This window comes from Harpia harpyja, chromosome 3 (genome assembly GCF_026419915.1).
Source record: "Harpia harpyja isolate bHarHar1 chromosome 3, bHarHar1 primary haplotype, whole genome shotgun sequence".
NCBI classification, from domain to species: Eukaryota; Metazoa; Chordata; class Aves; order Accipitriformes; family Accipitridae; genus Harpia; species Harpia harpyja.
The window spans coordinates 21,713,487-21,740,243 of record NC_068942.1 but is presented as its reverse complement, the minus strand read 5'-3'; the positions used below and the strand labels follow the sequence as shown (position 1 = coordinate 21,740,243).

At 37.3% G+C, this 26,757-nt stretch overlaps 1 protein-coding gene across 8 annotated transcripts in view; it reads right to left on the bottom strand.

Moving 5' to 3' along the window:
• The window catches only part of CEP162 (centrosomal protein 162), a 51,682-nt gene that overhangs the window by 13,341 nt on the left and 11,584 nt on the right, over positions 1-26,757 (bottom strand). For 5 of the 8 annotated variants that reach the window (XM_052781590.1, XM_052781589.1, XM_052781592.1 and 2 more), the window contains 20 exons: positions 24,900-25,049; positions 22,009-22,161; positions 21,552-21,738; positions 20,504-20,556; positions 18,250-18,365; positions 16,100-16,130; positions 15,582-15,704; positions 14,706-14,897; positions 14,444-14,525; positions 13,335-13,602; positions 11,887-12,154; positions 10,013-10,152; positions 9,045-9,272; positions 8,232-8,369; positions 7,211-7,323; positions 6,321-6,426; positions 4,657-4,783; positions 3,634-3,797; positions 1,989-2,093; positions 676-900 (listed from right to left, as the gene is read on the bottom strand). In XM_052781590.1, the coding sequence (XP_052637550.1) occupies positions 676-900; positions 1,989-2,093; positions 3,634-3,797; positions 4,657-4,783; positions 6,321-6,426; positions 7,211-7,323; positions 8,232-8,369; positions 9,045-9,272; positions 10,013-10,152; positions 11,887-12,154; positions 13,335-13,602; positions 14,444-14,525; positions 14,706-14,897; positions 15,582-15,704; positions 16,100-16,130; positions 18,250-18,365; positions 20,504-20,556; positions 21,552-21,738; positions 22,009-22,161; positions 24,900-25,049 (2,969 nt within the window). The remainder of the gene's footprint in view (positions 1-675; positions 901-1,988; positions 2,094-3,633; positions 3,798-4,656; positions 4,784-6,320; positions 6,427-7,210; positions 7,324-8,231; positions 8,370-9,044; positions 9,273-10,012; positions 10,153-11,886; positions 12,155-13,334; positions 13,603-14,443; positions 14,526-14,705; positions 14,898-15,581; positions 15,705-16,099; positions 16,131-18,249; positions 18,366-20,503; positions 20,557-21,551; positions 21,739-22,008; positions 22,162-24,899; positions 25,050-26,757) is intronic. The other 3 variants (XM_052781595.1, XM_052781596.1, XM_052781593.1) reach the window with 2 other exon arrangements.

The window sequence follows — 26,757 nt, the reverse complement described above, 5'->3', positions numbered from 1 at the left end:
ATTTTTATTTTTATTTATTTATAAGTATGAATATAGAAATATGAATTTAGAGAGACAAAGAATCTTTCTTCCTAATGAGCTGAGGAAAACCTAACCCTTCTTAATAGCCTGGACAGCCTCTGAGGAAAGCACAATTGAGTTATTCACATGGAGAAAAGGAGGAACAACTGGCCAGGGCTTTCCTTTCCTGCTCATTAAGCACCTGTGCAGTTCACCTTTTCCTTGAAGTAAAATGCCAGACTTCCATGTTTCCTAATGCAAGTCTTAAGACTCACTATCATGTAATTTTTGGATAAAACGTTTAGTGTTCCCAGACATTCCCCACAGAAATGCTCGGCCAGCAGACCGTTGAAACCACAGTCTTGGGTACAGCAAGGAATTAGGCGAGCAGCTACTCTGACCCACAGGATGAAACCCACTTTTCTTAATTGTAAGAATTAAATTATTATGCCTCAAGAACTTGTCCTCTCAGTTTCAGTACTACTCTAACAATTTCAACGCTCTTTTTATCTTAGGTGCTGAAGCTACTGAAATTCTGGCTATAAATCCTTCAAATATTTTTTCCCTTGAATGTGGTCTTTGCCTTCAGTTTTCACCACTACTCTGTGTTATACCCCAGTAACCTTATGACTGTTACTTGTGGCATAGACTACTCAACAAGCCTCCAACTTTTACCTTTATTTTTTGAAATTGTTGTTCCATGGCACGGAGACTTTTTTTAGCTTCATCATCTCTACCTTCAAGTTCTGTTTCTAACTTTTTTATTCTTCTCTCCAAAAAATCAACTGTGTTTGTTTTAGCTGAAAGATCATTAGTTTTCTCAGCAGCAGCAGCAGCATAAATCAAAGCAGGCAAAGAATTTGGATACCTTCTTTTTAGAATTCCTTCCATTTCTCTGATCTATCAAAAAGAAAATTAAGTCAGAAGTCAAAAAGAATAAAGTTCTAATGAAAAGTGAACTGAAATAAGTGACAGAATGTTAACAAATGTCATCCACTTAAGCTGGGTGAAGAATGAAAACTAGAGATGCATATGTTGAGAATTTTTAAAAATTGTTTACATTTATGTTATTGTTTACAGAAAAGCAAGACTCATCATCTCTTACTGATTGACTTATACATCATCTTAAACAAATACTGCTCTGGTCTTCAGATTGTCTTATGTCAAACGGACCTTTTATTTAATTTCTTAGCACTTAAGTGTATATGGCTCTTAATGGTGTTAAAGTATTTGCTTTTTTTCTGTACTTGCATTCATGTTCTACTTTTCCAGCTGTTACAGAGATATTTCATAATGGTATTGAAATTATTCTCCCAATAACAGATTATATGCCTTTTATTTTGGAGTCTGCAATAAAATAGTCTAACACCTTGCATGCAAGACTAATAACAAGCCCCTCTTATCTACGGATAAGATATTCTTTGCATTAGGATACTGCAGAGGCTCTTTCCCATTTGTCTCACATCCCTACCAAATGCAGCTGCCATCTCCTAAAATTCAGAAAGGCCCACTTCCACCTGACTTTTCCTCAGTAGAAACATGGATTTTAAAGTCTCTACTCCCCCAGTTTTCATGAATCTTGTAGGGATCCAAGTAAAATTTAAACCCCTACTCTTGAATCAACTTAGCTGAAATTGGTCATAATGTTAAGGGATTACTGAACATAGACACAAGGAGTCTTACAAGATAAACAGCAAGCTTGTGTGTGCTTTTGCCCTCTTGCCCCTTTCCAAGAAACTCTAAACAGTATTTTAACATTAAAGGATTTTAAAAGGGATATCAGTAAATAGCTTAGTAGAACATAGTAGCAGAAGAGTCCTTTGTAAGTAAATAATTGCAGCTTTTTGTGTTAAGAGTGTTCCATACCACAAGTTACTTTATCATAGGGCTTCATTCAATGCTTTATCCTTATGAAAGGGCTGGTAAGTGTTTTAAGAGACCTTATCTGAAGTAAAGGTTAAAAGAAACACAGTTCTATTATTGCATACTTGTCGCTCAAGATCCTGAATTCTTTTAGCATCTGCTGCTCTGTCTCGCAAACGTTTCTTCTGTTGCGCACACTGATCTCCAGGTTCAGTTCTGAGCTTCTCAACCTATCCGATTTATGAAAAAATAAATTGAAATATATATTCAGAGACATTGTTTTGTAGTACAAAAGCAAGCATTTCAAACACACACAATATAGTGGAAATTCTGCAACTTAAAACCTGGTAATAATAATTTCTGTACTAACTGATTCTTCAGGTTCTTAAGCTAAGTTACAACTTCTTCAAGCCACTTAAGATCAAAGGAGCTGAAACTAGCTATGGAAATCTAGAAGAGAACTTCAGCTCTGGGACATTCTTGTCTTCAGACCAGTAAATCTGCTTCTTTCTCCCATACTTCCAGTACGCAGGTTTGGTTAATAAGCTATAATGGAAAGTACTACAGTGCATTACATGAATTCAGGGTGAGTTAAAGAAATAGTTTGTGATTTGCAAGGCTATGCTCCATGATAAGATACAGAAACAGCCAAAAAGCAGCATTATGTTGTGCCTAAATAAAAGCTGACTCCCAGGATGAGGGGAAGGAACTGGATAGCTAACACTCCTGCACTCCCATAAAGTCTGGTCACAAAGACTCAAAGCTTTAATCTAAAATTGAACTTCCTACCTTTATCAGCCACTACAATCGCTGTACAGAAAGAGATACTACACCTTGTGTATTTGGAAGTATTCCTATCTTGATTTCTCTCTCACATTGGCAATGTTAGCATAAGTAATGCTTTTGTGCCAGCATAGTTTGACTAATTTGATTGTTTCTATGAAGTCAAAGCTCTTCATTGTTTTTAAATACCAGTCCATCCTGGAGAAAATGCAATTAAAAATATTTTCTTTCACAGCAATGATATGTTGATCAAAGTTTGATATAGTGGTGTTTAAGGGATCTCCTTCCCTGGCTGCTCCTTCAGAAGCACCTCCTTTCATCTGTGATCTCTCTAATAAAACACCATGAAAAAATTCCAAGATCAATTATCTTTTATTGCTGGTAAAATTCTTTATTTCTGTGAATCCTAAGTTAAATCTACTGACAAGTAGGCAATGCAAATCTCAGAACTATTCAAGATTCATGTATTAGTTTTGCTTGCTTTATATTTCAAGTGTTTTGGCTTTTTCTTCCCTACTAAAGCAACCGCAGAATTTTTCTAAGAAAGAATTTAGAACCAGTACTTAAGACAAAAAATGGGTGTTGCCTATGCCACCATGGAGTAAAAAGGAGGAAAAGAGAATGACAAGAGGGATGTTCCAAGCTGTTAATGTAACAATGTACTTCCTTTTCTTAGTCAATACATTTGCAGGTTTTAAGGAAACACATTACTTCTGTTTCCAAAAGCATCATCAAGAGGTCCAATAGAAGGCCCAAGAAGCAAAACCAGGTTTTGAGCATTCTGCACTTGAAACTCTCACTGCATATGCAGTAATATCAATTTTGCATATAAAAACTCCACATTTGATTTAAAGGTTATAAAGGGTTTACATGTTTTTTTCTTGAAAAAAATGGGATTAGTATGAAGGACAGAATTACATTATACTCATCACTAGAAAAGAAATAATTTTAAGTTCCAACTTATTAGATAAAGCTAGACATTATCACCTCTAGTTTTAGTTTCTTAATTTCTTCTCTTGCATCTTTAAGACGGGCTGCATCTTTATCCAGAAGATCTTGATTTTCTGCATACCACTGAAGTCTTCTTTTTAAATGAGCAATTTCCTGTTTGTATGATTCTTCCATAACTTTAAATTCATAAGACTTCTCACCTACAAGAATAAAACATCCTTAGTATTGTTTTATTAGTAATTATGTATTGAAGAAGTAATCAGTCAACACTATCCTTCTCAGCACATCTCATACATTTACTTTTTTGACAATCCTGTTACTGCAGTGAAGTTTTAAAACCAGACCCTAATTAGGATTTTAAATGCAACCGTATTTGAAAAAAACCTTTTTTTCTCTCATACCTAGTAGTACTCAATGGCTCAAAGTTTACCATGGAAAGTATTTAAAACAGAATCCCAGAGGGATCTATTCTTGATCACGTTCTAGTAAACAAATTTTCAGTAACAACATGGATGACAATATAGAATATATGCTTAGATATGTATTGACCATACTCCTCCCATTTAGGGATCAAGCATTTTGAGAAGAGACATGGAGCTAAGTATTACAGCTCTTAGGATTTGTGATGCCTGATATTGGAAGTTAGAGTGTCCAATTTCTGGCCCTCTCATTAAGAAAGCTAAAGTCAAACTGGAAAGAGTTCTGATAAGAATGTTGAAAAAAAGTCACAAGGCATAAATTATAGATAAAAAATGGGCAAGATCTAAATAAATGGAATTGTCTATTTTCCATGCCCAGTGGAAGATGGGCAAGAAATCAAACTTAATAGGCAATAAGAGAGAGTTGGCTGGATACAAGAAAAGGCTTTCTAATACAGTACCAAAGGTACTGTAGGGTGTCCTTCACTGTATGCTTTTATTAGAAGTTTAGACGATATTTGGAAATGGTCTAGATGCATTTGACTAAGTAATATTTTAATAAGAAACAAGTTTTAGTTACATATTTATTTAGCAAAGCACTGAGTAGGCAAAATTATTCAACAAAATGAAGGTGCTTTACCTGATGTGGATGCAATCTGGACTTTTGCTAAATCTCTCTCCTTCTTTGCTTGTCCCAAGTCTACCTCAAGAGCTTGCTTATCTTGTTTGAGACGTCTTATCTCTTCTTGTAATTTAGTTTCTTCCTTCTGAGTTTTAGAGAAAACAGTAAGACAAGAAAAACTAAACATGCATTGTCATACAAAAAACCTGAACATACTTTTTCACCATAAAATGATTAAATCACAATAGTTGCGTCAGACCACAGCAGCAATGAGGTTTTCTAGTTTTGGTATTATTCTCAGGCCTTGCTATAGCAGAGCATGGGAAAACTTAAGCTAAACACAAAAAAAAAATTTTTTTTTAGTAAGTCTTACATAACTGTCTTAGAAGTAGAAAACATCTGCCTTTTGAGAGGGTCAGTAAAGAAAATGGCTTTACTTATTTCTAAGACTTAAGACTGTAGCTTATATGGACAGATGCATTATCCAACAGTTCATCTTACTACATTCTATTTCTCACCATTTTCTGCATGCACTCTCTGTTCTGTTTGTATATGTGTGATCACTAGCAAACTTCAAGACTAAGTAGGATGAAAGGTCTCAGTGCCAGTGCCACATCTGGAGATGGAGGCCCTTGGTCCTATGGACCCACAGATACAGGAAACAGCAACCAGGGGACTGAGATTTTGGGGCCAGCATGTGCACATATGTGTTACTGCTAGCAAACTCCCATCCTGTTCTGCTGAACACGATCAGGCCATATGCGCTCCTTGTGTTTCCAACAGTATTGTTTGTATTTCTGTGGTGTGAGCAAAGGCACTGCTGTCTGTGTTTTCTGTGTGCCTGACCATGTTCCTGCTGTCTCTGTGTCTCTCTCCATCTTTGGATCTTGTGTTCAGTCTCATTACAGGCTGGACCTAAGGACAGGGAGGTGTAGCAGCAGCACCTATGAGGTTGGAACTAGGGGAGCCCCTGGAGTCTTAAGAGCTCAGTCAGCTCTATCAGACCAGGAACGCCTCTGCTGGTCCTGAAGCTCACTGGATCCAGATCCTCTTATCACCTACCTAACCAGTTGTGGTTTGTTTGTTTGTTGGTTTTTTTTTTAAAAACAAACAAAAATGGAGGAAGCAGCTTTTAATTTCTGGTCTAACTATCAGAGGAAGTGTGTACCAGAATAGTCCCCCCACTTGCAGTAAGCAGAGCACCAGAAGTTCCTGAAAACCTTTAATTTTAACATGAAGCTTACTAAACATCCTCCCTCAAAACCACAAGCATCTGAAGGACTATAAAAAATGTTACCTGAGTGAGTAACAAAAGATTCTTTTCACTCTGATGTTCTTTCCTAGAACTTACTTGGTACAGAGCAGGGATAAACATTCTTCTGGATTTGTCTTAACGTGGGAAAGCTATAGAGGTATCACTACTTTCTGCAAGCTCTCACAAGATATTTCAGACTTGCCAGTAAACATGGCAACAATGCACTTCTTTCAGTGAATCTATGTCTCATGGAATTACTTCTGGAAGTTCATTTGATGAGACATTTGTGATATACAAGTGTGGCAAATAATTATCACTGTAGAAAAGCAGCATGCTCCACTACTTAATTTACATTATTAGTCTACAATATGGATGGTTATGCATTTTTTATAAGAACACATGAAAAACAGGCTTGGTATATACCTACTTGTGCTGCTCGAAGCTCTGAAATCAATTCTGTGAAGCTCTGGTTTCTGGCTGGTTCAGAATCCTGCATGACTTGTGACTGGATATTAGTCTTCTCTATCTTTTCTCTAAACAGCAACAGCAAAAACAGTTACGCAATGTAGTGACTTGGCATACTAACAGTGGCGTACTAAAAAACAAACACAACCCCCCACCCAAATGGTACCGCAAAGTCAATCTGTGCAGGCTCAAAACAAAGAAAGAAGCAACTATGCAGTACATCTTTATACCAAAAATATTTCACCTGTAAGGTGAAATCTTCTCACCTCACCCAAACTTGTTTGTTGGGACTATAGAAGGGCAGGAAACAAAACTTACTCTGCATCAGTGGAACTCATCTACAGGCCTCTCCCAAAGATTTGTAAATTAGGAGTACAGACAATTGCTAGGTTTTTTCCTCATTACTAGCACAGGATGCAAAACTTACAGGACCTACAGTGCAGTGAATCTAATGGTTCCTCTACTACCAGGATCTCTTGTAGCCCCTGATCTACTGTGTATCTTACAACAGTATCAAAACATTTTGACATGTGAACAGAGCCATAATACCAGAACAAGCGTAGTATATATATTACACATTCTGATATGAATAAGAGTATTAGAATTTTAGCATTGAAATATTCCCCAAATGGAAGACTCTAGTCTTCCCGCAGGTCTGCAACATCAGCAAGACTAAGAATTAAGTGCCCATAATCAACATAAATCAATTCTCAAAAGAAAAAACAAAACCACAAAGCCAAGAAACACTAGAAAACGTGTACCTGACAGACTCTGCAGTGATTCTTCATAAATAAAATAATAAACACAGTGAAAATGCCAGAGATTTTAGGTCAGATGTTTAAATGAGCCTACCTTAGGCCTATTAATTCAGACATTAAACACTGATTCTCCTTAAACATTCGTTCCTCATTTTTTTTGTTTTGGATTTGTAGTTCTTTCATTTGTTTGTATAACCTCTCATTTTCCTAAGTTGAGAGAGACAAAGTATGTTTATAAATTACTGTTTTATCCAGTTCAAAAACAATTGTCTATGACTTGCATAGTCTGCCTACGGAAACAGTGGAAGCAAATTCTAAATGTTTTATTACTAGGTTTTTAAAATGGATATCTGCTTTTATTATCTTTACGCTAAAGTAGTATACAGTGACCTCTGCAATCTTGTCCAAGAGTCTGCTCACTCTGGAGAACCTAGGCCAGTTTCTCTACAAAGCTATCCCAACTATATTCTAAAAGGACATACATGGATGGGTGCTGACAGACCAGAGCTCAGCCTGCGCATGCTCCAATCCTGCGGACACAAACCATCACCAATTCGGGATGCTCATAGCCATACCAGCAAGACATTGTGCCTACACCAAGGAATGCTGCTGAGCACCAGCTGGAAGCTGGTTAAACTAACCTATTTGATTATACAGCTGCAAGCATTCAAAAGGATTATTAAGCTTGCATTATCTATTTCTACACTTGACTAAGTAATAAAAATCAGGCACACCAATAAGGTTTCCTTGAAATCATCTTAAAAGCAGAACCCTCCAGATTTCTAATATTGCTTAATAATACTAGTTTTCTACTACATTTGGGGCAAAAAGTCTGTGGTTCTTTATCGGCCATAAAGTATTTTCCCAGTTCTCAACTGAGAAGTTGGTATATTTTTACAATTTAGAACAGCTACATGGAATTGTGGAAAAACTTAGCTCAAACTAGACATATGTGAAATACTTTCTAAACATGCAATACATGTTTGCCCTTCACACCTAAATTTCATCCACTTTTTAGATAACAAAATAACGGTTTTCAACAGAAAAGTAGTAATATTAAACAATTTTGTTTCTGGAACTGGCTAGAACAAAGCTCAATATGCTGTGTGGTATACCTGTTGATAACCTTGAATAATGACCTCTTGATCTTCAATTTCTTTTTGTATTTGTGTCAGTTTTTCTTCAGTGACAGGAATTGTTGCTGTATGATGGGTCCATCTCTTTTCTTGACTCAGCTCTTCCATACTTCTTAACTTTCGAAAAGAAAAAAAGACACACAATTAATAAAGTTTTGTTAGCAATATGGAATTCTCTACAAGACTACACTTTTATAATATAAATAGGTCAATCTTTTCATTAAGATATGAAAGCAGACCAATGAGCTAATCTTCTTATTGGAGTTTTACAGAAGCGTTATGAAACAGGAACAAAGTATAAAAAGTTTGGGAAAAGTTAACAAAGTTTTACCCTCCCTCTTATGTATCTAGACAGGAGGGTATAGTGGAATAACCCCGGGAATATGCCATATAGATAAAACACAACATTGAAAAATGTATCAAAAAAATAAACAATACCTCAACATATAGTACTTATCTATAACAAGTGGTATCTTTTAATCTCTTGGGTTTTGTTTTTGTTTTTGGTTTTTTTTTTTAACGTAAGAGTGAGTTAAATCTTTGCAAAAAACCTGCTGCAGAACTCTCAAAATAGCAAACTAAAGGAACTCAGGATAACATAGTTTATCTTTAGGAAAAAAAGATCATGTCTTTTGGGCAATAAATGTAACAGCTGGTATGCAATAACAAACTAGCTGTGTGTAAATCTGGATTTTCTGCTCATTAACAACTCATGTAAAATACCATTAATTTAATTTTCAGAAGCAACATTTCTTCTGTTCTATAGTAATGGGATACAAGATGATAAAGTACCTTACTCTGAAGAACATAGTTTTCCTGACCCAACCGAGAAAGCTCTTTTTCATGCTGAGTTTTCAATTCTACTATCTTTGTCTCTATTTCTTTCTCTTTTTGTGAAACTGTGCTGGTTAGCTGTTGAATCAAATCACGAGCTGTGTTCAGGTCCTCCTCTGCAACTTGTACTCGTTTTAGCAAATATAGTTCTCTATCACAACTTTTGATAGGAGAAAATGATAAATCCTAGTGAAGAGAAAAATTCAGGGAAACATTACATTGAGCTGATTGTTTACGAAAAATTCCGCTTATCAATTTTATTTAACTGGCTTGTCTGGCTCTCAGCAACCACACAAGGCACTTGAAAATAAACTCCCCCCCCCCAACATTCTAACAACAAAACATCCTGCATTTACTTTAATGAGCTACTTTCTCATTTCTACAATATGTATGAGGAAAACAAGAAAGAAACACCTCTCTTACTTTTTGAAAATCAATAATGATTTAGGTATTTAATGAATAAACTTTTATACAGTTGATAAGGAAGAAGGCAAATGCATCATGGTACTGCAAATCCAGTCACCTTGGAGAAGTCAGAAGATACTATTAAATATTCAATGCAATGCAAATAGAAAAACCCCTAAACAGTAGTACTATTTAACATTCATAACAGAATACTTCCAAGTAAAAGTTTTATTTAAAATTTCCTCTTTTCTACCACAAAATAGTAATTTTTAGAAATTAATAAGCATTTCAACTTTAAGTATATAGAACCACCCAAGCATCAGAATTATCCAAGAACTGAAAAGCAGTATGATTATACTTGCATATTTTAAAAGCAAAACCTACTATTTGACTAAAGGAAAGTATTTATTCAATACTTCAGCATTTGCCAATCTTGTGATAATTATTAACAGTTTTGACAAATAGGCTTGCAAACCAAGTTGTACGTACCATAATTAGGAGCATCACTGATTTATACTTACATGCTGATATTGCCTGCAATAATCCACAGCCTGGTGTCCAAGATTATTAACTGGTTGCCCAGACATAACTCTGTTAATACTTCCCTTCAGAGTTGATTCATTTGTTGCAGATCTTATTATCCTAGTAGCAAATAAGGCTTCTTCATTTAGGCAGAAAGTACAATAGAACAAAATTAAATTCAGAATTTAATGTCCTTTCAAAAATATCTGTTCATGTGATCCACCCCTTAGGCATATAAATTAAGTATTCTACAACCTGAATTTTGAATTAAATATAGCAGCTTGAGAGCAATGAGACATTATGGAAAATGTAGTTTTTTTTTTAAAGTAAGGAACTGATGACAAGATAAACCAAAACCCAAGGGAACAACAGAAACAAGTAGCTGGATAATAAATCCTTCATAAAACAAGGTTAACCTCAGTTCTCTGCTCGAGAAGTGGCCAGGTATCTAAGTATACAGAAATACAACATATTTCAAAGTATGGTGAAGGTAAGACACAGCAATTTTCAAAATGGACTTTGGAGTGCAGACAGCATAGAAAGACATGCAACATTTATTTGTTGCATCAAATAGCAACTTGACTGGAAATTAAAAATCATGGAGGTTCGCCTTAGAGAGTAACTAACATACATGGAACTATTCATGTATTAGTCTTCTGCAATACAGATAGTAACTACAACTGTCATTTCATTTCTGCCTATAGCAATTTAAGCTAAGAGCTCCTGCTTAGGAATGTTATACCTGAAAATGAACAGACAATGATAATTTTCCAAATTTTATACTTTTTGCATTTCTCACACTACGCCCTCACAAAGATCCTCCCTTAGCACTGACAATTAGGGGATTATTTGATTCAATGCCATTCTCTTCCTAGCTCTAGAGGTCCCTGCAGAATGCATCCCCGTGAGATTAACTTCTGAAGTCACCTGAAATTGCTATGGAGCATGGTTATAGCTAGAAAGGGAAGAACATCTTTGAATGAGGCTAGTGGCCTCATTTTCTCAGGACTAGTCATTTACCGCACCACCTCTATCCAGCTGTACACCCTCCTTTTCTTCAGGGAGCGCCACAGCAAAGCACTGAGGAACTAAGGTCCCTTAGTTTGACAGCTGCCACTGAAGCATCTCCCTAAGATGGGCAACATAATCCTAAACTGCTTTTCCCAACACTACTTGCAGAGTTTTTAAAAGCATTACATGCTCGAAGTGTGCTAAAACCTGGGCATCTATAGAGTTATCTTCCCATGCCTCAGAGATAGAAACACTGTCTGCAAAGATGCTGAGCTGAATTATCTAATGAAACTCTTTAGGCTTCACCCAAAAATAAAAAAGTTCAGTCCTTTACTTGTAACTCAGCTTTCACAGGACAATATTGGTATTCTCCTTTCCTTAGTGTTACAAGAGATGTGAATAGAAAAATAAAGCTTTCTTTTTAGTGCTTTCTTTGTATTCTAGGAAAGCAAAGATAAAAAGAAGCTGAGAATAGAAACTTGGCATCACACACAGAAGTTAGTGTGTCAGCAAATCTTTGCATTTACTGTAATGAAAAATTTAACTTGTAGATACTTATTTCTATTTCTCTTTTTGTATTGTTTTGGTCCTACTGGTGAACAATAGGCAAGTCTCAAACATAGTGATGGTATATGTGAGTAGAAATGAAACAACACTACAGTGCAAAGCTTTATTTAAAAGTCTCTCTTCCAGCAACTTCATGCTGATACAGAAAAAATTCAGTACATAATTGCATTTGGGTTTAGATTTCTTCTACAACATTTTGAATTTTTTTCCTTTTCTTTTTTTTTTTTTAAAATGTGACACATGAAGAGTAAAGCGCTCTGGCTCTTAAAACCCAGGCTTCTTATGATAGACTTACCTTTAGATCTTGCTCTATCTGCAGGACTTCTGGCTTTCACACTGGTCTTTTTGAAAGTTTCTTTTGGTGCATTCTTTTCATTAGCTGGAAAAGACTGTTTTGAGAGTGAACTGCGTTTCCCATACCCAGAACTTCTAACCACCCCATGAGGACCATATGAAGATTTCTTTTTATGTAAAGGTGCTGGACTTCTGATATTCTTGTGTAACATTGGTTTAGTTGTCATTGATTCTGATCTTTCATTCTTCAAGGAACAAGACCGAAGAGCCTGTGATAAGAGCACATTTCTTTAAAACAAGTTTTAGGCTCTAGTGTGATCTGAAGGTAGCTTTCACTACTGAAAAAACATAGAACCAGTTACCAGAATTATACAGCTGTAAGACTCGGGGTGGCAGGAAGCATTATTTTAAACCAAATTAATAGTATGTAATTTTGCAGAACTTTACTACTTCAGAAGTATATGTAGTGCAATTATTTTCTACCAGCTCCATTTAATTGTTCTGGGAAGTTGTATTACATTACAGGATCTTTAGCTTACCAAAGCAGGTAGCTCGTGACTAAGGGCTAATCACAGTGAACACAGAAACCTAGCGATGAAGAGAGGAACAGTGGCAGGCAGAGGAACACTACTATACCTGATCATTGAAAACAGAGCATGCAATTCCTAAGACCGGCAAATGAGGAAGCTTAGCCTGTTAGCCTGGGGAAACCCACCAGGATGAATCAGCCAAACAACCCCTCTCCCTGCAATGCCTTGCAGACAGAAGCAGTGATTGCCTAAAGGAGTGGGGGGCTAATTTAGGGGATGCAAGGAGAAGAGAATTTGGGGATGCAGGGAGAAGATTTAGGATTGTGTAAATCTTGTTACGGAATGTTTGAGAGGATTGTGGAATGTGCAAAACTTATGGGATATTTAGGGAAAGGACAAAAACTAGGTGAAGCGAGAGATTAAGGTGGATCAGGTAAGAACAAGTGTGGGAAACAGAAGGAAAACAAGATTAAAGTTTGTGACATGACCGGGTTGCTGGTCAGTATGATTGCCTGACTAAGCCCTACATTGATCACTGCAGTCTCTCCTATATTCTTATTAAACTGTATTTCTAACTGTCCCCTCCATAGGTATGCTCTCTATTCTGAGCCTGTGTGTGTTTATACATGTACCCCCAATGGGAACATGTGCTCAGACTTGCTACTAGCTTGAGCTGGGGACATGGAACTGCAGCAGCCTTGCGTGTATTGGGCTGGGACAGGAAGAATCCCGCAGGTCCCAAAGTCCACTGGATTTGGCTACCTCTAACAATAGCAATGGTAACATGAGAGTTTCAAGAAAAACAGCAACAGTCTCTCAATTTCTAAACATCAGAGCATAACCAAACGACAGGCAGTCTAAAAACATATAAATTTTAAATGTATTTCCATATAATAAAAATCTGGTTGATATTACTTACTTGTTTAGTTTTGCTGCCTTGTTGTGAAAGCAGAGAGTCTTGTACTATTTTTTCTCTTAGTACATCTGGCTGTACTTCACTGGTCTGAATTTCTTTCTCAGTCACCCTCTGAAAATTATCATCATTCACAGCTGTCTGCAGAAAGATGCCCTCTTCTCTGTTACATTTTTCAAATAAGTTTGTCTCCCAAACCGCATTATTCTGGTGCTTTTTAAAGGGCAAGTGGCTGACGAAGTCATTTGTTGTGCTGCCTACCAGTTTCACAGGACTACAAGAGAAAGGAATAAAGTCATATATAATAAGACTTTTGCCCTTTGCTTTTCTATTACTCTGGAAAAAGTGGGCCATTTTTCCTTTAGGTATCAGCTGTAAAGACTGCTTGAATTTGAAAGAGCCACTAGGCTCCTTTTAAGAACAACCTTGCAGATTTAGTTATACAGATTCACTCCCATGCTGTGGAACAAAAGCCATTTCCCAGTAGTGACTGGTTTTGGAGGTAACAAACTCGGCTACAAGATGAACACCTGCAAACATGGAATTAATGCTAATAAAACAATGAATGGTAATTTCTGCTGGGTGCAGCTATGTGACAAGCTCCCCAAACTCATTTGCTAATGAGCCCAGGGCCTGTGCTTTCTGCTCTAGACACAACTGTTGGAGCAAACCAGAAGAAGGTATGGAGCACAGGTTAGTAAGAATCATGAGAGTAAGCAGAATAAGAGAATTTGATCTTAGAGTATGGAGGTTGGAGAGCAAGGGTAGGATGTGGGCTGAAATCCCTGTATGGGGGAGGGGAAAGAGCAGAAGACTAGGAAAGGAGAGATCCTTGCTGTGGTAGCTGTGAGAGTGACAACACTCCTCCAAATGATTTGGTAAATATTGCCGCTTATCACTCAAACAAAGTTTAGGAATCCCTGGTATAAACAAATTAACCCTGTATATTCATTTTGCAATTCACTGTAAATGCCATAATGCCAGTGCAATACATAATGAAATTTCAGTATTTAATTAGGGAAAAAGACAGATGAGTGATTTACTAAGCTGTTTTTCACAAATAGTTAATGGACTTAAGGTACTACAATTCTTAAAATGCATTCTGAAATAAATACCTTTCAGGCTCCACATCAAAACTTCTGGTATTACATGAATGTCCTTTAATTGGTTTCATCAATTCTTCCACAGTAGGTAAATCTAATTAGTGGGAAAAACCAAACCAAACCAAAACAAAAAAAACAACAAACCAAGCCTTAGAAAAAAATTTGTAAAAAGGACAACATTTAAAAATGTTTCATAAATGGAGTATTAAAGATATTACTAGTTCACTCATTTTTACGTGCTTGTGCAATACATGCCTGCCTTTGAGGTATTTACCTGATTCAATAGTTGACATGTTTTTTGAATAGATGTCATTATTTTGTGAAACACCTTGCACTAAGCATTCCGAGACCACCATTGCAGAATCATGCAGTTTTTGCTCATCAGTGTCTCCCAAAGACTGATCAATATGATGGTATGCTTGGTGTAATGCTTCAATGTCACTGGTGGTCTGTCCATAGGAAGTGCCTGTGAAAAATGCAGGCTCATAAGAGACACTACAGGATTTTCTGTTTTGGGGAACATCCCACTGGAGCCTGTTACTAGCTTGGTCTATTATTTGGTGAGAACAATGATTTTAGTTATGAAAAAAATATTTTAAAATCTCATTTTTGCTATAAAATTAAACAGTTGCCAAGTTAATCAGTACATACTAAATAGTCTCATCTACAGTTTGCATGCCTCTCCCCCCTACCCCCCCTCAATATTTTATCAGTACTAAAACTAACAGTGTATGCAATATAACTATTTTAACAGATGCCATCAGAGCCATACTCTGGATATAAGTGGCATACACTGTTGTACAAAGTTTGATAAGAGAACGCATTTTATAATTGCATTCAATGCTGTCAAAAAGGAATTTTACCTATGATGAATAACCAAAGGAGATGGTACTTAAAATCAAACTGCAATGTTAAAAGCAACTTTACAATAACCAAGTGTAAAAAGGTGTCTTTTTAGCAGAAACATGACTTTTTCCTGAAATATTTCTTCCTCCTTTCAAGATTTGTTACTAAAAGCCAAGGGCTTCACGTTCACTGATAACCGAAGAACAAATGAAGACATCAGAGCCACCTATTTTACTAAAGTAAGATTTTGGAGTTTGGGTTTTGTTGTGTCGTTTTGGCTTTTTTTTTTTTAAGCAACCCTTACCTGCTTCATTCATTTCAATTCCACTGACTTCTTCAGGCAGATAATGTTCACCCAGAGCTACATCTGATGTTTCAACGGCCTTTTGAAGTTCTGTAGCTGAATCTTGTGAATCAAGTAATACAACTAAAACCGAGAAGATAAATGTTAAAGAAAACACAATTCTCTTATTTATACTCTGTCTACACTGGAATTAGAAGTATACCAAAGCTTATCTTGATGTACTGAACATGCACAAAATGCTATATAGATTATTCTAATGCCATTAACAGTAAACTGATTAACTCCGATTGCAAGCATCAAAATCCAAGTACTGACTAGATGTAGTAAAATAAAAAATTACACTGATTATCACTTTGAAGTGCTAACATATAGATTAATTTTTAATCATTTCAGTCCAACAGACTTTCAGTAGAACACAATAAAATCAGGTGAAAAATATCAAAATAGTAAAAATCAGGCAAGAAAGTTTCAAAAAGTTACATTTAGTATTCTCCTACTTATCAAAGTTTATATTTTACCTTTAGCCAGCATGCAAGCGTTTGCTTCTTCCTAACAAAAATTAAGAAAACCAATTACTTTTTGAATTTCAGGAAAAAAAAAAAAATCTGGAAAAACTTCAAAAGTTGGCCCAAAACCTAAGAACAGTTCGTAGAACTAAGCAGTTCTTGGTGCTCCAAGAATATGCACTTCTCTAAAACTCTCCATAGCGTGCCAAAAGGTCATCAACATCCTGTACTCTATAAACCCTCTCACAAGTGACTGGGAACTAAATGCTACTATGCAAAAATGGAATAATATTTTTGAACCTCCCTGGTTCTCTTATACTGTAATTTAAGGAAAGAAAATAATGTAGCAGTAAGTACATTACACTTCCATTCTAGTTGGTCTCTTCAAACATTTATTAGAAATATTACCCTAACAAACTTACTTAAAAAGAATTTAAAGAAAACATTTATCTATTATAGATGAACACATGGTGCTCTATAGACTCCTTTCAACAAAAACCAAATCAGAACGTGTGCTCCAGGAATGCACCTGATGTGCTTCAGCCACATGTGCTCCACACCAAGAGTCCTGACTAAGCTACTTGCCAGTGATACCCCCAAAGCTCTGTATTGGTTTTGTGTGGCAAGGTTTTGGTAGCGGGTGGGGTTACAGGGGTGGCTTCTGTAAGAAGCTGCTGGAAGCTTCCCCTGTGTTCGACAGACCCCATACCAGCCAGCTCTAAGACAGACCCGCCGCCGGCCAAGGCCGAGCCAATCAGCGATAGTGGTAACGCCTCTGTGATAACATTTTTAAGAAGGAAAAAAGTTGGGACGGCGGTATTCGGCAGCCGGAGAGAGGAGTGAGAACATGTAAGAGAAACAACCCTGCGGACACCAAGGTCAGTGAAGAAGGAGGGGGAGGAGATGCTCCAGGCGCCGGAGCAGAGATTCCCCTGCAGCCCGTGGTGAAGACCATGGTGAGGCAGGCTGTCCCCCTGCAGTCCATGGAGGTCCACGGTGGAGCAGATATCCACCTGCAGCCCGTGGAGGACCCCACGCCGGAGCAGGTGGGTTCCCGAAGGAGGCTGTGACCCCGTGGGAACCCCGCGCTGGAGCAGGCTCCTGGCAGGACCTGCGGATCTGTGGAGAGAGGAGCCCACGGAGCAGGTTTTCTGGCAGGACTTGTGACCCCGTGGGGGGCTCACGCTGGAGCAGTCTGTGCCTGAAGGACTGCACACCGTGGAAAGGACCCATGCTGGAGCAGTTCGTGAAGAACTGCAGCCCGTGGGAAGGACCCACGTTGGAGAAGTTCGTGGAGGACTGTCTCCCGTGGGTGGGACCCCACGCTGGAGCAGGGGAAGAGTGTGATGAGTCCTCCCCCTGAGGAGGATGAAGCGGCAGAAAATAACGTGTGATGAACTGACCGTAAACCCCATCCCCGTCCCCCTGTGCCGCTGGGGGGGTGGTAGAGAATCCGGGAGTGAAGTTGTGCCCGGGAAGAAGGGAGGGGTGGAGGGAAGGTGTTCTGAGATTTGGTTTTATTTCTCATTACCCTACTCTGGTTGATTTGTAATAAATCAAGTTAATTTTTCCCCAAACTGAGTCTGTTTTGCCCGTGACGGTAATTGGTGAGTGATCTCTCCCTATCCTTATCTCGACCCACAAGCTCTTTGTTATATTTTCTCTCCCCTGTCCAGTTGAGAAGGAGGGGGAGTGATAGAACAGCTCTGGTGGGCACCTGGCGTCCAGCCAGGGTTAACCCATCACAAGCTCATACAGCATAGGTTTTGGGTCCTCTGTCCAAGCTGCTACTCTGTACAGAACTACTTCCCTCAGTCTGTGTCACTTGTTGGTGTAGACACCACCTTAATAGCTCCAAGAGAGAAATTAATCACTACCCATTCTGGGGCTGAGGTTCCAACCAGAGCTCATCATTTATGCACTCCCATCCACAGTTCTTAATTCAAAGGAGGAGTAAGCAGGAAACCCTGTGAAGAACTTAATCCTTTCAGTGATTTATCACAGGAAAGTGTATATCCTTAATAGAACGATATAGTCCCAGGACGACTATATTCTTTTCTTTCAGTTAGTACTTATTATATAAAGTTTTACTATATTTACAATTATATATTGCAGAGCTTTTACAATTCATGCAAGTAATATAAACATTTGGTAAGTTATACCTGTTCTTGAGGACTTAAATCAACTCCCGAGGTGATGTTCTGATTCACCTGACTTCCCTCAGTTTTAAAGGCAGGATTAGCATCTGTTTCTTCTTCAAAATCTTCACTGTAGCTGCCTGAAGAGTAAAATAGACATCAAATAGAATGAATCTTCAAGGAAGATAAAGTAGTAAGGGAAAGCTATTTCCTCTTCCCCAATCTCTCGTCTAAGAGCTACTGCCACTATTACTCCTTTCACAAAGGCAACAGAAAGGCTTCGAAACTGGGTCTGGTACTAAAACTACAGTAAAAGTCACACATAATATCTCTAAATTTGAATGAAGTTTGTCTTATGATCAGATATACTTTACCTCTGTCTCCTCAAGGTGTATTTGAATTGACCCCTTTTATTCAATTACTTTCTCTCACTTAGAGGTGAAGTGATGCAATTTCCCCCATAGTAAACAAACTACTCTGTACATCCACTTTGACAACTCCGGCAGTTTTTAGGCTCAGAATCTGTAGTTCTGCTTCCTCTGACCTGCGTTGGTAGCCCAACAGCCACTCTCAAGAGTAAGCATTATTTAAAAACACAATGAGAGAGAATGCATTTTACAAGCAAGCCAAATGTTTTTCCTTCAGTTACCTAGATCCTTCCACAAGTTCTAATTCCCTGTTGCCATATCTCCTCCACTTAGCTCCTGTGGTTACAGGCTTCAGTGTCTGCACTCTCTGTAAACCTTAAATCTAGAAGCATTGCAAAACTCTGGTTTATAATGTGTTCTTTCTGTGTTTTGTCACCAATACAACTGACACACAGCCTAACTCGTATGTAAACACTACTCTACGAAAAGTAACTCTTTCAGCATTCTATTTGGGTTTGGACCATGAGAAGTCTGATGAGCTGAAAATAGCTTTCTCATACTGACTTAAGACATACACAATGCTTATACTATTGCTGTACATGTATTATCCACTACTTCGTTTGCTATTTCATGAAATAGCAGTTTGGCAAAGACTAAACCAAACCACGCACAACACACAGACTGGGCATTCCAGGTATTCCATAGAAACTGTTCTCCTAAAAATCAGAAGTATCAATTTCATAAAACTGACTGTAACAATCAAGTAACTTCAACCGTTTTGTTCAGAAAAAGAGTACCAAATTGTTGTAGCATTTCTCCTACAACTATCATGATCTCTTGCAATCTACAGAGTAATCAAACTTGCAAGGAGAAAAGATTTCCTGTGATTAAGGTTTACAAATACAGCCTCTTTACATTTGGGAAATTCAAGCCTGACAACAGGACCTCTCAAAAGTTCAGCTAAATATATGAATTTGAAAATACAATATGTTGGTTAAATTACAGGAATCCACTCTATCATATTTTAGCAATGAAGAGTGAAATAAAAAGAGACGACAAGTGAAAGACAAATAAGCAAGATGGAAGGAGTGTAGCATGGAAATTTGGGAAAAAGATCAGGTAAGAGTAATACTGCAGATTACAGAGATTAAACTCAGGTATGAAAAGACAGTACAAAAATACAGATGACAGTTAAGACACTGGAGTAACTCAAACATTAAGATGTATTTCAGCATCAAGGTCATTTTTTCTTCAGTTTTTGATCGACAGTTGCTTTGGGGTTTTTTTGCTGTTTTTCTTTAAGACGCTGGTCACAATAGATTAAAAATCTACTTCAAAACAAAAAAGCACAAACCAAAAGCAAACCCCTGAAACCCTCTGTCTGAACACCAGCTGCACAGTCATAATGCAAAGGCAGACTAAAAGGCCGATGTGAGACTACAGATAAATGCAAATAATTAATATGGAAATTACAGTAGCTTTCAGATGAATAAAAGCTTTACCCACAACACTCAGGGTGATATGGGAACAGAAGTCAATCGGTTTACATATTACTCAGAACAAAAAAGTTCAGTTAGGATGCTGGACTGTCTTGTGAATCTGAAACCTAGAAAGAGTCGAGTTTTCTGACTAGCTCCAAAGGCAACACAGAGTACAGAGCAAGCTATGAGGCTGTACTACTACCTCCTCTTTCCAGATCTTTAAATTGCATCCCACTACAAACATGAAGATCCTTCGCTATCCTCTGACACCCTGCTGTGATATTTTCTGAAGACTTTGCATTTGAACTGGAGCACTAATCCACAGCTTTCATTTCTGTTATTCTGTTTCATGAGGTTCTTACAATTCTCAGTGTACACACACTAACAACAACAAAAATTCAAATTAACAATTTAGAAAGATGGTATTACCAGATTTCTCTTCATGTGAGGATTCCTCTTCTCCTTTTTCATTTTCTTCATTTCTGAGAAACAAAATGAAAATTTTACTCTCTTCTTGGATAGCAAATAAATAGTCCTTTTTCTCCAATTCCAAACTTTGATACTTCTTACAATTAGCAATAAAATTAAAAACCTGAATTTGTCTATCATATCAATCATAGGTAAGAAAGGCGGATAAATGTCAGCAATTATTAAAATAAATATTTAAATTTTTACAACTGTCCATAGTTAAAATTCTCAATCTAACTCTTAAAATTACTCCCTTTCTACATTCCCTCCAACACCTATATTAGCTTCTCAAAGAAATTATCATCAGGTTTGCTTCCTGTTCTGACCTTCTCATTCTGCATTAACAACAACAAAAAACCAAACAAAAACACCCCCCCTCTCCTTTTTGTCCCCTTTTCCTGTAAAGTTAAAGCTTTGTCCTTACCTAAAACCTCTCGAGAGTTCTGACCCTCCAACTGTTTGCATATTGGAAGTTGCCTTTGCACTCCGCATTTTCGGCAACAGCAAATTGCCCCTTCATCCATTTCACATATGTTTGAACTTATTTTCACATAACTGATTGTAAATGGATTGCCCTAGTCTCTGAAGATTTTGTATCTTTCGTCTAGATTAATTTGTAACATCATGTCTAAGGGGGCACGGAATCTTTCCTGATCAACTTCCTTGTTATTATCAGCTGTTAACTTTTCATTTAGTTACACCTTACAATTCAGAATGTAAAATCGACTTGTAACTATTGAGTTATGTACAAGACTGTGTAGCTACGTCCACTCATCACCAAGTCATGCTCTCACCTTATTCCTTTCTTTTATTTATTAAGCTCACTTCCGTCCTTGTCTTCCAAAAAAACCAAACAACCCAAAACAAACAAACCACAATAAACAAACAAAAAATTGACTGAAATCATACAGGATCTTGTCCCACAAAATCTCAGTGGCCATGGTATTCAGATACCCAAGTCACATATGCCCACTAATATAGTCCACAACTTTTCTTCCCTCTAAATTACCGTACAAATGGTGCTAGTAATACAGAATCATTGGAATCCAGCTCTTTATTTAATCTTGAATAATCAATAGTAGAGGAAGCTTCTTGTTCAAGTTTGGCAAAGAAGATCTCTTTTTCTTCTTGTTCTTCCAAGGTATCCAATCCAACTCCCACAATACTTTGATTAGGCCCAGAAGCTAAAACTGAATCTAAATTTCAAAACAAAGAATAAACTAATTGTGTCTGTGCTGTATGTCCACATAGAATAGTCATAATAGTTAATAACAACTATAGACAGACTCACAAAATATTAACAGTATCAAATAATCACAAGTTAGTACCAGGAGCCTTCAGCTCACGAGATGCAGCTGACAGAAGTGAAGAATCCTGACTTGCAATGAATTAAGGGAAACAGTTTGTAACAATAGTTTAGTTAGATCTAGATAACTTCACGAAATGGCTGCACTCTCAGTTCTCACCATTTGTCTCCAGGCTGTCTCTACTTAAGGAGACAGCAACCCCATTACTTTTCTGAAGCTGCATTTTTTCCACATGCGTATTCTCATCAGTTTCCCCCACAGGCTGTGAAGCGTTCTGTATCCTGACAAAGCTTCCATTGGCTCCAAGCATTCCTAGGAAAAAAGTTGCAATATTCTTGACTATTATCTAAAAGCTATTTGTGTTACACTTCAGTCTTTTACTCATTTTCCAGAACCACCAATTTTAAGCTCATGTTGCAACTGTGAAGATACCCAGTCTCACAAGTCACATTCATCTAACTTCAGTTTCTAATATGAGATATGTAAACCTTGTTTAATTACAATTAATTAGTCTATTATAGACATTTTCTTCCCATTCTTCACATTTGCACACAAACATATAGTTCAGCATGGGGCAAATATAACAACTGTAAAAATTGACTTACTGTAACCATTACTTATGGAGGACAATCACACACACAAATCCTGTACAGAAATTAATATTTCTTTGTTAAAAGCCTATTAATTTTGTTTGATCTACTACCCACAGACTTTTGAAAACTGTAGCCATTGGCCCAGCAGATCCTTTTCATTTGCTGCAAATTAAATGCTTTAAGGAAAAAACTAGTAACCAAAGGTCACTGATGAACACCCAGTGCTTCTATTCTGTATTTTTATGCAACTACAACATGCAGTTGCTCTCCTTACTGTTTTTTCATTGTTGTGAGGGTTCAATATCATCTTACCAACCTCATGTGTGAATTCTACTCTCAGACAGAACGCTGCCTTATCCACTTCCTTATGGAAAACTAAAAGCCAAATATTGCAGTACATTACTAGTTAAAAAGCAGTACCAAGTTCCTTCTACCTGCCCTTAACACACACGCACTTAGATTCTTCAGAGGTTTTCTTAGGAGAAGGGCTAGGAGAAAAGCTGCATATGCATTTTATCCAATGACATATGAAATGATTTAACAGTTCTCACAGAAGGGAACAGAAACCGTGTTCATCTTTTCCAACATGAATCTCCAGTTGGTAAAATAAACTCAGAATTTTTTGTTCTGTCTGGCCAAATGATGTTTGGACTGTAGCTGTGTCCTGGTACTGAAAATACCAGGAGGGGTGAAGACAATGACAACAGCCCATTTCCTGCTGGCAGGGGACTGCAGGAGATGTGTACATCAATAACCCCTCAGATCAAGAACACTAAACCAGTCTCTCACGTGTTGATCAAGTGCTTCAACTCTGGGCTGTTAGTCTGTCCTCTATACAGGTCCAGCCAAGTTCCTTTTAAGAAATGCTATACTTGCCTAGATCATGACAATGGAGAATCCTCTCCCTTCGGTACTGAAGATGTACCCAGGGTGAGGCGGGGTGGGGAAAGTAGAAGTCTGAACACCTTTTCCTTCCCTACTGGGCAGCCCTTAGCACGTGCATTCTGATTATAAGACCCTCTCTGTTAAGAAGTAGAACAGGTTTTTTTTTTTTCTTGACTTCAATGACAAAGTCCCCTTGCGCATTTTATTGGGAGGCTAAGTGTATAAGATTCTACATCCTGGAAATGACTTCCACATTCCTGTATCTAACTTCAGCTCCGTCCCCGATACAGAGCTCTGACTGACTTGCCTTGCATGCAACAAATAAACGTCAGAGACATTGCCTAAAGGTCAAGCTCCACATGTATATACAAAGTTAATGCCTACTACATTGAAAAGTATAAAATGAAAACCTCGAAGTGCTGAACAGAAGTAAAAAGCACAAATAGTCCTTTTCTCTGGTAGCTAAGTGCAGTAATTTAGAGTAATTTACCCAGACGGTGCTCAGTTCTAGTTATCAGGACTGCAAACAGAAGTCTGTCTGCAGCTGGGTCACAAAATTTTTGCAGAGCTTTAGATTGGCCATAATCTCACCAGACCTCCAAGACCCTATTTTTCAGTGAGAATATGTTAGTAGACTCAAAGATAAAAACTGTTACTGCCCTCCTATCTAAGATTTGCAAGAAAGGAGATGGGAATATACTTCAGTAAAAAGACAATTAGAACTTTTAACAGAACAAGATTTTAGAAAAAAACATTTTCCTGAGTTGTTTTATTTAAATCATCTCAAACTCAATGAACTTTCTCACAGACTTTACACTGATCTTGCAGGTTTCACAGGATTTATGTAAGCTATCAAATATTTTTTAAGTATTTTGCCAGTTTAAACTAGACCAGAGCTTTTTTAAAAAAGCACCTCCCATAGTAATCCGAAAATCAAATACTGCTTTGCAGCCATTGAGTTTTGCAACTCCGCCACTCCCAATTCCCAGACACACATCCCAGATTACAGGGGATACTACCATTTCTAATGAAGGCAAGAATGCCTTTTTTTACTCACCCTACACAATCTGAACTCTGAGAAACCTGTTAAACTTGGAAAAAATACCAACTTGGATGGATTTCAAAGTCTCTTTTCCACTGTGTTTTTTGGCTGTTTGAACAGTCCTACTGATTTCTGTGGGACTTGCAAGAGTGATTTATTTTTTAGGGGGCTGTTTGTTACTTTTCATAAAAACTTCTTGAAGCAGCAGTTTTCTTGAACTCCAAAGATTTCACTACCCATATCTTCACATGCAATATTTTGTAAGGCTAATGATATACAGTATTCTTTTTTAAAGTCCTGCCACTTTAAATTAATTAAAATAAGAACCTGAGTTTCACTTAGAAAAATATTTCTAACCACCACACTCGCAGAGAAAAGTTTAAAAACATAAATACAAAGGATACAAACCTACAGACAATGACAAACATCCATTTAAAAAGTAACTTCTTTTCTCCTTAATCTGTCCAGGACTGTCAGAATTGAGCCATTTTACCTTTTTAAGATCATATAAAATACAGTAAATTTGTTACCCTCAGAATTGTCTGGACTGTCAGAAGCGAGGCTTTCTTCTTCTTTGTTTAAGTTCACATCTCTCTTGTCCTTATGAAATTTTTCCAGCATTTTGAATTTAGACAAAGCCTTGCTGCGAGATGCACTGAAGGAAACTTTAGGGGCAACTACTTTTAAGTGTACACAAACATTTATAGGTTTTTATACATAATGGACAGGGAATAAAGAGAAAAATTAGATGTGAGATTGCAAATTGACACTTCTGAAAGTAATGCAGTTCAGTTTCTTGTAGACTGAATTATCTATAGTTTTCCAGCTATAACTAAAAATTAAAGTTAATACTTATAACTTCTGAGAATAAAACTCTTTTCCCCCCTTTTTTTTTATTTTAAAAAAGACAAATTCCTTCTTGCTCCACGTATACCTTGCATTCAAATACACTGTCCTAGGAGCTCAATATATTAACAGAAAACAAAGAAAACTAGTAAAACTACTTCAACAATAAAAGAAGTTTTGCACAGCTTTTGAAAGAAAGCATCTAGATCGGTTCACAAAAAAGTGGAAAAACATAGGTACATAAATGTGAATTACTACTGGTTTATCACTGTCAGGTACAAGAACTGCAGGTTGTTTGCTCAAACACTTGTGAGGACTTGCTTAGCAGCAAATACAGCCAAACACCTTCCACTCACATTAGTAGAATTAAGTTTTAGATAACACTACCTATGCTGAAAACTCTGCTCTCTCATGATACTTAGCTGATAGTCACACTGCACACTTTATATACCTTAGGCTAGCCAGATGCACTGTATTAGACTTTTCCTTGTTCAAATTGTCAGGGTGGAGGGGGCTTCTAAATTGGCTAATTCAGAGAAAACTCTTAGTTACAGGTCTTTTGAATTTACCTTGACACAAAAGAGAGCAAGAGTAGACTAGGGGATCAGGCCAAGTACTTCTGCTATCTAGAAAAGGGACTATGGGGTATGTGACCAGAAGCTAACACAACTCAGAAATATCCAAGATGACTAAAAGAAGCTGGTGAGCATATGGCAGGTGCATTGCAAAAGAGAAATGGTATGAAATCCATTCTGATACAGTGCATGGGTCCTTTATTCCCTCAACTCATGTCCAAGTCCACTAGTGAGGCATCACTTCTCTAGATTTATATTCTCCCACATTTACTGCAAAACTAAAAGTGTTGACAGCATGCCTTCCATTGTAAATTATACAAACACCTGATGCCTTTTTAAACAGTAATTTGAAACAACTACCAAAGTCCTCCTATTGCTTATATTTCAATTAAGCCTAATTTGAGAAACAGATTCAGTTTTATTGTTTATCTCCCAGACTGAGATGCTTTATAGCTATTCTATGCAAATGATGCTTATGAAAACAGGGCAGCATATACACTCTAGAAAACTAACATAGCGAAATGTTCTATAGGCTACATAGCAGATCACCAACATGATCTAAAGACCAAGCGCCAAATATTTCTTTGTCATGACTCTCCAAAATATTATTGATCTGCTTGAAGTTAACACCAAAGCCACATTTAAAGTAGTACATACAAGTTAATGGCTAACTGTCATATACACAAAGTATTTAATGGATCAATGTTTATAACTCTTAATTAGGAGTTTCTCTTCAGATAGCATAAAAAGTGACTTCACATAAAAGGCTGAATCTGAAGTTACACTGACTAAAATAATCCTGCAGATTAAATAACTTAGTTTGTCATTATTACACCAACTGTACTGTTTCCATCCCAGGGGCAGCATGCACAGAGCAGCCTACTGGTCAGTAGAGGGAAAACAATCGCATCAATAGATAATAATTAGAATACTTATCTGACTGCAGTCTTTGAAATTAAACAAGCAG